This window comes from Quercus suber, unplaced genomic scaffold (assembly GCF_002906115.3).
Source record: "Quercus suber isolate HL8 unplaced genomic scaffold, Cork oak 2.0 scaffold_117, whole genome shotgun sequence".
Taxonomy (NCBI): Eukaryota; Viridiplantae; Streptophyta; class Magnoliopsida; order Fagales; family Fagaceae; genus Quercus; species Quercus suber.
In genome coordinates, this window is record NW_027069582.1 from 22258 (window position 1) to 33906 (window position 11649).

At 33.1% G+C, this 11649-nt stretch overlaps 1 protein-coding gene and 1 long non-coding RNA gene across 2 annotated transcripts; one reads left to right on the forward strand and one right to left on the reverse strand.

Moving 5' to 3' along the window:
• Window positions 1-4020: 4020 nt before the first annotated feature.
• On the reverse strand, window positions 4021-5025 carry LOC136068472 (uncharacterized). Its single transcript, XR_010629826.1, has 3 exons — window positions 4373-5025; window positions 4171-4246; window positions 4021-4092 (listed from the first exon to the last, which is right to left on the reverse strand). It is a non-coding gene; the product is annotated as an uncharacterized LOC136068472 (long non-coding RNA).
• A 402-nt stretch (window positions 5026-5427) lies between these two features.
• On the forward strand, window positions 5428-9467 carry LOC112010325 (NAC transcription factor 29). Its single transcript, XM_065775663.1, has 3 exons — window positions 5428-5617; window positions 7196-7476; window positions 9324-9467. The coding sequence occupies exons 1-3, from the start codon at window positions 5428-5430 to the stop codon at window positions 9465-9467; spliced, it is 615 nt and encodes a 204-aa protein (XP_065631735.1).
• The last annotated feature ends 2182 nt before the right edge of the window (window positions 9468-11649 follow it).

An 11649-nucleotide genomic window follows, 5' to 3' on the forward strand; every position in this document is an offset into this window, starting at 1 on the left:
TCCTCAAGTTGGTCCAATTCCTGATTTGTCTCTTAGTTCTTTACCTCTACCCAGGCTACATATCCTTCTCGCAATCCTGTTAGTGAGCTCATTGCTCTTATTGGTTAAGTACTCTTTCATTTCATTTTTGTGACTTTCATTGCTTTTCTGCCCTTACATATCTTCATGAATCTAACCCATTATGGCAGCAAGCTATGAAAGAAGAGTTGGATGCAAAGCAATAAAATAGAGACTTGAGATTAGGTTAATCTCCTAACTGGAAAATCTACCTTAAGTTGCAAATATGTGTACAAGATCAACAATCACTCAGATGGTACTATAGATCACTACAAGACTCTCCTGGTGGAAAAGGGATTCGCTTAGGAGTATGAGATTGACTATGAGGAGACATTTGTCTCAGTTACTCATCTTTCCTCTGTCAGAACACTCATTGCGGTTTCTTCCTCTTGCTTATTGCTATTTCATATGGAAGTGGAAGTGAAGAACACCTTCCTTAATTGATAACTCTTAGAGGAAGGCTACATGCAACTCCCTCCAAGATTCTCTCATCCTTTAGGCTTCTCTCACAAAGTGTGTCGACTAAAAAGGGCACTTTATGGATTCAAGTAATCTCCACGAGCTTGGTTTGCCAAGTTTAGCTCTACCATCTCCTAACATGATTTATCAACTAGTTTCTATGACTCAACTCTATTCTTTTGCTGTTGAGATCGTGGTATCGCCAATCTCTTGTTATGTGTCAATAATACCTATATATAAAAAGAGCCAATGTTCTAAAGAAATAGTAAAAAGCTAACAGTGTTTTTGGTTTGTTCAATTTGCACAGTTTCACTGGCAGCTTTTTTTTTTTTTCTTTTTTTTTTTAGGTGAATGCATAAAGCTACAGTAGCTTTGCTATGATTTGTTCGATTTTCGCACTATACAGTATAATAAAATATATTAATACATCAAATTAGCACAATATTTTCACAATTGTTTTTTTTTGAGAATAAAAAAAAAAAAAACAATATTTTCACAATTGTTGAGGTGTCCTTATAGGTCAAAATAAAATAATAAAATATTATCCTAAAACCAAAAACAACTAAAAATAAAGGTATTGTGAAAAAAGAAGTGCTATTGATTATTCACAACATTTTTCACAACACTTTCATAACAAATTATAGATGGCAAATTGTTATTGATTGTAATTTAAACTTACCAATAAAATAATTTCTTTGCCCACCAATTACAACCTGTAACAACCTTCTACTTATAATTTGTTGTAAAAATGTAATGAACATAACATTTCTTTTGTGAAAATATTAAGATATCTTGTCATCACAATATTTTCAAAACTGTTTGAGCTGTCAATTCTTTACAAGTCAAAATAAAATATAACAAATTTATAAATGTATTATGAAAATGTTGTTTCATTTTGTTGTGTTTTTATAATTTTTTTTTTCATATAGTCAACTTTGTTGAGCTAAAATTCACTATTTCCCATACAGTTTTACACACAAAAACAAAAACTTAGGATAAAAACATTTTTCATCCTTTATATTTGGGGTAGTTTACAATTTATCCTTAAAATTTAAATTTAAGCAATTTTTCCCTTAATATTTGAAAAAGAGCATATATATCATATGTTATTCTCTTAGTTAAACCCCAATAAAAGCTTATATTTCTTAAAATATTTTATTGTATAATGTTTAAAATACTCCCATTAAATTTTAACATCTCATGTATTTTGAGTTTAAGATGGTAGGTAATGCCTAGAAAGTTGGAATGATGATTGTAGGAGGGAAATTTTTAAGCCAATTATAAAANTTCTCTATACAAATGAAATTAACTTTTTATGATATAATTATTAAAATTCTTAAAATTAATATTTTTTTAAATAATGTAAATTCAATATACTTTAAAAATAAAATAAAAAAAAAAAAAAAAAAAAAAACCCTAATAGAAGTGAAAATGAAATCCAGAAGAAAAAAAAAAAATTAAACGTGCATAATATATTCCAGAACAAACCCAGATTTCTCAATCATTAAAAAAAAAAAATTGCCCAAACCATTGTTGCCCCAAGTGCAGCTAATAGCCACCATGCACCCCATCGAAAATTGCATGCTACCCATCTAAGGCTTCGTCGATTACAGCCACACTTCAGCAGCAACACCACAAACCCATCGCACCACCAAACCCACCAATTAGCAACCATTGTGGATATCGGAGTCGCAAGTGACGCAGAGCACCGCTGCGTCGGCCTTGCATGTGATGGACGTCGGAGCTTACTCATGACCTCGCACATCCACACACCAAAGCTTTTCTCTCTGCTTTAATTTTTTGAGATTTGATTTTTTTGGAGCTAATAAGAAAGGAAGAGAATGGATGGGTGGAGAGGAAGAGAGAGCTATGTCTAGGTATTAGAAATATTTGAGTGAGGAGTCAAGTGTGGGTCCCACAAAAAGGTTGAAATATTTGAGTGATGTGAACTGAAAAAATGTGCCAAACGGGTGGGTATAGGAAATTGAGATATTTTAAATGATAAGTGATGAGTAATGAGTGATGAGTAACGAAAATTGAGTAAGGAATGATGAGTAATGAATGCCCCTAAATTTTTCTTTTTTCTTTGAATTATAGAATATTTAATTCCATATACAAAAATACTCATAATAAATGCCTATTATCAATATAATTACCATAATTATAAAATTTTATATTTAGAGAAAAAAAATCGTGTTATATTAAACTTTTCTTTACATTGCCTAGAAAGTTATACATGCACTTCCTGTTCTGAATAAAAATAGGCTTATTCAAATGAATGCTACAATAAAATTCTAGAAGCAGGAAAACAAAAAGGTCACTTTTTTATTATTATATTATTTACTAGTCGCAAACCTATATAATTCACGAGAAAGCTACCAAAAATAGTAGGATCCAAAGTAAGTTACAAACTGTGATTCTTTATAATTAGAATTATTTGCAAGTTAGACTACAAAATTGGGTAAAAGGAATCAAATGCATTTTACAAACTGTCCAGCTTTTTATTAGTTGCAGAATCACTTGCATGTTCGAATTTGATCTCAATGGATAAAGTGTAAATCCTTCATTTAGATACTCTAGTATCAATTTAATGAGTAAGAATTAATGATAAAATACCAAAACAATCATTCTTGAAAGCTAACATACCAGCAATGATTTTGTTTAATACAGTGCACTTTGCTTTGCGGTTTCATAAACGCAATTTTACACCCATCTCTCAAAACTGAATAATACCAAAAATTGGAACACCTAGCACATTAAAAGACGCATACACAGAACCAAAAAGAAACCATATATTGTTTACTTAAGTACCTCAAAAATGTAAAATCTCCAAAGAAACAGCACATATTAATGCATGCACATGTCTACATAACTTTTGGTTAATCCAAATGCAGCAGCATTAGAAGCAACTTTTAGGCTTCTTCCCTACTCTCAATGGCTCCTAAATAGTGTCTTTTTTCCTTCTCAGTTCTATTCATCACAATCAACATGTATACATCTCATAAAATCCATAAGAATTTTTTTTTTTTTCCTTTCACCCATCTCAGTTTGACTGTATAAGAAAAACCAAAGTGAATAAAAAAAAAACTTTTAAAAAAAAAATTAAAACTTAAAACTAAAATCTCAAAGTTTACTTAGAGTAGAATCAATAGATACAAAACCGTGTTTTTATGTCCAGTTTCAGATTCTTCCCGGAACCATATTACCAATATGAAGCAGCAAGAAGTAGCAGTGAAAAAGGGATAAAGCTACTGCTAGTTAATACCTGGCAGTCTGGCACTACTACACTTGAAACTAATGAATATAAGCCTCTACCTGTTATAAAAATTTACAATTTTCTGTTCACTATACAAGTGAAAAAGAAATTAGTTAACATGTAACCTATTAGTGAAGTATTTCCTTTTATCCACAAACAAAAAATTAATCAATAAACAAACTTTTGATAAAATCAAACACATAAATAACAAATACTCATAGAGCTTTAGAAATAGACACAACCTCCACAGTAAATCCGAGCTATTGTTACCTTACAATTCCCGAATTGTTCAAACTTCAAACTGGTCATCCAAATATCTCCTTTTTATCACCAATGAAACCCATCATCAGAATTCCTCTACCAACCAAAATAATTAAATAAATAGAGTGGTTAAATACCATTTGTTCCAACAAAAATACCCCTAGTTTGGTTCCAATGATGCAACAATTCCGCTTGCGAAGAGCCATCCCAAAGCTAGGCATAAAACCATGCATAAAAATTAGATTGATATCCGTAACTGTAAGGCATAAATTACTACGTCTTCTTATATAAATTATTAAGTAGCAGCAAGTAAACAAAAATATAAAGAAGAAACCATACAGATTGAACAAGAAACTCAAAGTCCATAGTTCATCCGGGATTACTCCAACGACATTCAAAGCAAAAACCTTCCTATAATAGGAAAAAAACAACAACAACAACAACGTTTTCAACCATGAAACAAAGATTCATAAACCGAAGAAACTCAAGATAATCTGAAGTGTAGTGTCTGTAACATACCAAATTTCTCAGAACTTCTCAAGAATAATTAATTTTAAAACAAAAAATGGTGATTATAATAAGAATAATTGTGCTTCAGTTTGTATATGAATTCAATTTGTGGACTGGTAAAACTGTAAGCTTAGCAAAGGTGGCAGATTGAATGATATCATTAGTAACTCAGAATCGGCAGAAATTTATTGGAAAATTACAACTTAATTTAGAAAATCACCTGAGAAGAAACCTGAAAAAAAAAAATTCAAAAAAATCAAAACAAAACGAAACAAAAAAAATTAACATCTCAGATTTAAAAAATTTCACACTAAGCCCGTGTAATTTTGCACCAGCCAATTTTTGCAGAAGTTGGTATCAAATTCAATATTCCATGGTGGAGTGAAGAGCAGAAGATCTTAACCAATCCACCCACAATACCCATAAGCTAATTGGGACTTTGGGACTGAAGAGGAATAGGGGTTGTCTGGATTTGAAGTGGAATTGAGAGAGTTATTTTGTTTTATACTAATAATTCAGTATATTATTAAATTAATGCTAAATAATTCTAGAGGCCGCTTAGGAAAACAAACCGTCACTAATTTTATATATTATTTATGAGTGAGAAAGTCAAACTTTGTTTTCCGAGTAGGCGAGTACGAAAAGGAATAATAACTTATCATTCAAATGGAAGGAAATTGAGTCCGAATAGGAAAGCCACTATTTTTGCTGAATTGTAGTCCTATATATATTCTGACCCTGGAATGAATATAAAGAACTTGTAACAACTTCTCTAAAAAAAGGTCTTAAACCACCCCCAAAACACTGAGGCAGTAAGCAGTGCAGTCATTAGAGAGTTAAGTATTCTAGTTTGTGTTCTGTTCTTCATGGCATTGTTGAACAACATGAAAGACTCTTCTTCTTCCTCCAAACCAGAACCAGATTTTTTGCCAATTGGGTATAGGTTCAGTCCCTCTCCAGCCCAATTTGTTAAATTGTTCTTGTGTAATTGGATACTGAGCCGTCAACTCCCTCTCAATCATATTAAATACATCAAATATTTGTTCCAACTTGATGCTGATCAAGTGCCAAAAGGTATGTCAACTTACATTGTGGGATTTTTTTTTTTTTTTTTCTTTTTCTAAGATCTTTGCAGATGTTATAGAATTTCAATCTATAGCATTGGTTCCAAGATAATGCCTTTTCATTGTCAAGTCAAAACACCAAATTGATTTTGGTGCGGGTGGAATTTGAATCTTAGATCTCTTATTTGACAATTTGTGCACAAAGTTTGGCAAACTCACTATAACATATGACCTAGAAAATATAGACACGGACATGGTACAGGTAACAATACAACACACAGAACCGTGCTTCTTATCCTAAAACTCCAAACAAATTGTTACATCTATTTTGCACATTCTTTTAGCCTTTACTTTATGAGAAAAATAAATAAATAAAATTCTCTCTTTAATCTATATTGTATGACACAAACACACACATATATATAGTAGTTACTAATAGTCTAATCCTAATATATGATTTTAAGTTATGAGATGGCTATTCATTCCCATGGTAAAGTGTCTGACTTTGGTCTTGTTGGATGCATTTTGACTAAAGAAAGTACTTTTCCTATCTAAATATTTTAGAATAAACTACTTAAATAGTGCTAACCTCTGTTATTAAAACTAAAAAAATATGATAAATGATTAAAATCATTTAAAACTAAAATCATTTGAAATAATAGAACTTTTTTTACTGAAATTTTTATTGTTTATAAAAACTTTTATACATAAGATATAATGAAATAGAAGATATGGATAAATAGTGAAAATTTATAAAATTTTAACAAATTAATAATAGTTTTAAATTTACTAAAACTTTAACAATAGTATTTATTTAGAGCAAATTATATTAATAATTTTATTATATTTATAGTTTTTTGCACAGGAAAATTTTAAAAATTAAAATTAAAAAAATAAAAATAAAAAAATAAAAAAAGGAATACACATTGCAATACGTAGGATATAATTTTTTTTTTTATATATATATATATTTTATGTTGTGAAAGAATGTTATTGTATTGTAATTTTCAAAAAATTAATTTTTTTATTATTTGCTAAATTTTGACCTACTTTTTTAAGGTTTTACATGCTTCACTCTAAGGTATTGAAATTGACCAAAACAAGCTTGGGATGTGTTTGATAGAATTACTTAGTGAAGTGTTGTTACTTATTAGTTTGAACTTCGAATACAAATGTCTCCTCATGTTTCTTGTACATCTTCATTGCTCCTCTGTCCAATTTTTTTTTTTTTAATTTTAGAAACTTAAAACAATTTAGAGCATTACTACTTTGAATTGGTCGATTGAATTTGTCTTGAACAAAGAGAAATTTCAAAACCCATTCAATATTTTTCATATATATGCTCATACTAATTATCTTGGAAATACTATCATTTTGTAATTGGAAGATTAATTTATTGCGATTGTTTTGCTCTGTTATATATATATATATATATTGAACAAGCCTATTCTAAATTCAAATTACCATTTGTTTGTGTGACTGGAAGGTCAATCCAAGTATATATGCGAAGATGAAGCATTTTATTTCACTGATATATTGAACAAGCCTATTCTAAGTTCAAATTACCATTTGTTTGTGTGACTGGAAGGTCAATCCAAGTATATATGCGAAGATGAAGCATTTTATTTCACTGAGATCAATCCAAATGAAATGCTATCGATTCGAACCACTAAGAATGGTTATTGGAAGACAAATGGTGAAGAGGAAGAAGTTATTCATGGCGATAACATTGTTGGGTTCAAGACAATTTGGAATTTCTTTTGGGGACGAGCACCAAATGGGGAAATTAGCCATTGGAGAATTGAAGAATACAGGCTCCATCCGAGTGTAATTCCAGCTGATGAACTTAGTAATAGCATGATGGAAAAGGTAAGAACCACATTTCTCTATTTTAGACTACTTTTTACTTCTTTATAAATATAAGTTTTAAATTACTACTTTAGAACTAACACCAGCTTGTGCATTTTGTTTTTTATTTTTGGTCAGATTGGGAGATGTGTAGCTGCAAAATTAAAAATGTAGAGAAAGAAGAGGAAGCCTACAGGTTTTCAATGATGGAAACCCAAACAGAGTCTGATGAGACGCTAGAGTCATCAGAGTCAGACTATGATGAGAATATTGGAGGAAACTAAGAGACAGCATGCATAGTAGTGATCTTGGTTCTAGCCATTATCACTTTTTTTTTTTTTTTTTTTTGAGAAGGTTATCACGTTTATTGATTGATTGTTTTTCAAATATTATTTTTTTTCAATAAGTAAACTTTTGTTGCCTACATTATAATTGTTATGGAATACGTATGAGCAGAATTTTATTTGAAATAATAATAATAATTAGTTTATTCGCATTCTTTGTTTTCCTCTCAGTTGACCTCTTTCTCTTTCTCGCTTCTATCTACTTGCTTATCAAGCTTTACATCACCTTCAAACTTGTTTTGTACCCTACGTATCATTTTATGCACTCACTACTTTGGAATCTTGGATGGGATGGCACTTTTTTTCCATAAAGAAAATGGGATGGTTTTGGAATGAACTAAAAGCTCACTGTTTCAAACTCGACAGAGACAGGAATTTTTCTTTTTTAATAATTCAATATTTATAATTGAGGGATTTGAACCTTGGCCTTTTTTGTTGGAAATGTTAGGATGTTTCAGTTGAACTATAAGGCTATTGACAAGGAATGATGTAAAACTCATAGTGGTTAAATTCTAAAAGAAATCTGACACATCAAGATGAGTAATGTCCACCCCATTTGGGGTATTGAGATAAGCTAGGGGATCTATGAGTTTATTGTGACAATAAAAATATCAAGATGGTTTGTAGTTCAACTAATTGACATCACCTAGTGTTTCTGTTAATGGTCATTTTCGCGACAAATTTTATAGTTTGACAAAACAGCTAAGCTCAATTGCTTAGCAGATCCAATCAATGTATCATATCAATTGTATTTTGCTTTGTTGCATGGGCTAAGCTCATCCAAACAATTGGGAAAATGAGTGAGAATGGTTCGATTGGTTTGGGTTAGTTCCTATCGGATCCTTTACGTGAGCCCAATCCATACATGCTATAAAGCAGGCTAGAGATGCTAGGGGCACTTAGGACCCATGAAGGAGGTCCAGTACTTGAAATTTCCACCCCAAGATTGGCTCCACGCTCTGGCTAACTGTGCCCCTAATTTTCGGCCTAGCTCCATTTTCCACACCAAAGCATAACTAACTCTAAAAAGCTTAATAGCCTAGCCCACTCAGCCACCCAAATGTAGTTTTCCAAGGGCCTGCAAAGATCAGAAATAGTAGCCACGTAGAGGAAGCAACTTTGTTTCAAAATCATATAAAAAGTAACCAAACCCTTTCCTAAGCATCAAACAGAATACACCAAATCATAGAAATAGCACTTGAAAGGTCCAAAGCCTTCCACCCATCTAAAAACTAGTCACAAGCATCCCCCAAAACTTGGTATAAATATTCATCACCAACCCACAAGATAAGCAAAACATTTCCCTACAAACCCCAAACTTTGATATAAAAGCCCGATCAACTACCAAGGCTACGTTTGTTTTGGCGTAAAACCATTTCAGGAAATAATTTTACACCTCACCATGTGTTTGGTTGCGCATGGAAAATAAAATTTTCCGGAAAAGCATTTCATTTGACCGTATGTTTTATGGCTTTGACCCGAAAATTGGTTTACATTTCTATTTTCACTTCAAACCATTTTCAGGTCTCAGATGCGCAAAGAGAGAAAGAAGAGAGAGTTATCGATCCACCCAAAACCGATCTCATCAGCACCGACATTGCTGATCTCGTTCTCGTTCTCGACCCAATGCTCATCGACTCCGCCAATCTCGTCGTCTCGATCTCATAGCACCAATGATCTTGTCATCTCGATCTTGTCGCCCATGACCCATGACCAATCTCTCCCTTTCCCTCAATTTTTGATCACTCTCTCTTCCTCCCTCTCTCAGTTTGACCAAATTGTGGAGTTTAACGAATGGTGTTGTTTTGATTTTTGTTTTTTTAAGTTTATATATTGAAATTTTCTATTATAAAATTTGTTTGGTAACTGAGAAAATAGATGAGAAAATGTGAGAAACTAGTAGGAAAATACATTTTCAGAATGCAACCAAACACATGAAAACATTTTCTAGAACAATTTTCATAATACAGCCAAAAACTTGAAAATATTTTCCTTTCTCGAAAATATTTTACATCTGAAAATATTTTACACTCGGAAAATATTTTACACTCAACCAAACACAGCCCAAATGTTAGGACGATTTGGAATTCTAAGGGTGGAAATACTGGTACAAAGGAACTCTCCCTTTCTTACTCGAGACCTCTCTTAATTTCCCCTTCTCGCCGACTGTGGGTTGAGATTTCGAACTTATATATATTTCTGCACTTTCTTGTGTTTCTATTTGTTTTGGTTTCTCTTTCCACAAAGCACCATTAGCCTTTGTGTACTATGCATTGCGAATTTTGGGCTTGACTTTCCAATAACGGACAAATTTAACAAACCCAAGGGGGGTTTTAGGCTCATTCTACAATCTTGGCCCTTGTCAAAAAACCTACCTCGACATTTTGGCGACTTCACTGGGTAGTCAAGCAGCTAAGGAAGGAGAAATCAAGCCTCCCAAGTCAAAAAACCAACGTACCTCCTACATTATCGCTCCATCTCAAGCAGCAGTTGCTGAAGCTTCTTCTTTAAGGGAAGTACGTCTTGATGGGGAGGCTGAACAAGCCCCTCTGCGAATGAAGGAATTATTTGAAATGATGCAAAGCATGTAGCAAAATTGACCAACCTCGCTCAGGCTATTTAGTGCATTGGAGAATCCACAGCGAGAGGAGCTCGCACCTAAAAATGATCAAAATGAAAAAGGTGGCTAACAATGGCAAAAAGACTCGACAAGACAAAGCCAACAAGGTTCTTGATGCTGATAATGATCCTCAATATGTCACACTTGCTGACATGGCAAAGTTCATTGAGAGGGAACAAGTGAAAATCTCCAAGGTGCCAAGGCAATTCATTCATCAACCTCCCTATCTGTCTAAGTTGTTGCACAAACCATACTCTCAAAATTATGAAGTTCCCACATTCTCAATCTATGATGGATGATAAGGAAATGCTATTGAGCATGTAAGCAAGTTTGTAGATACTATGGGCCCACACGTTGCTGATTAGGAGTTATGCCTTTGCAAGTTTTCCAAGTCGCTCTTTGACAAGGCTTATTCATGGTACATCAAAATCCCAACTGGATTGATCAAGTCATGGGAGGACATGGTGGAGTGCTTCTGTGGAAAGTACTACCAAGAGCAAGAAGAGGTTACTTTGATTAGGCTATACAACACTAAGCAAAGGACCGACGAAGATTTACTTAATTACATACAGCGATTCCGAGATACAACCCTTGAATTCCATGTGAAGTATAAGGAGCATGAGTTGGTTGAAACTTGCATTGAAAATATGTTTTCTAAATACAAAATTCACCAGAAGATCAAGCAAATTGCTCCGCTCCTCAAAAAGGCCCACAAAACCGTAGCATCTTGGAAGACAAGTAAGCGGCCAAAGACTAACAAGAGGAATGCTCCCCAAGCACTCTTAATGGCTGCCAATGAGCCTGCTAGCAAGAAGAAGCGCGAGAAAGGCAAGGCAATTGAAGAATATCCACCCATATCTTGCACGTTAGAGAAGTTGAGTGTCATCCTTGATCGATGGATCGTAGACAGAGTGATAAAACTATACAAGATTGATAGAGAGCCAACTGAGGAAGACTAGAAACATTTGCGCTTCTGTCACTACCACATATATGTTCATCACCCAACTGCAGAATGTCGCTACATACAAAGGATGTTTAATGAGAAATTGGCAAACGACACTCTCGAAGTAAGCTGTGGCACTCAAGGTGTACAAAGAAATCCTCTACCTCATTATGACAGGAGAAAGGGGATAGTCGTCATGGTCAAACATGCTGGCAACGATGAGGAAGATCCCATAATGTCCACTATGCTAACTCTAGCAATTGAATAAATAAACAATTGAATTGGAT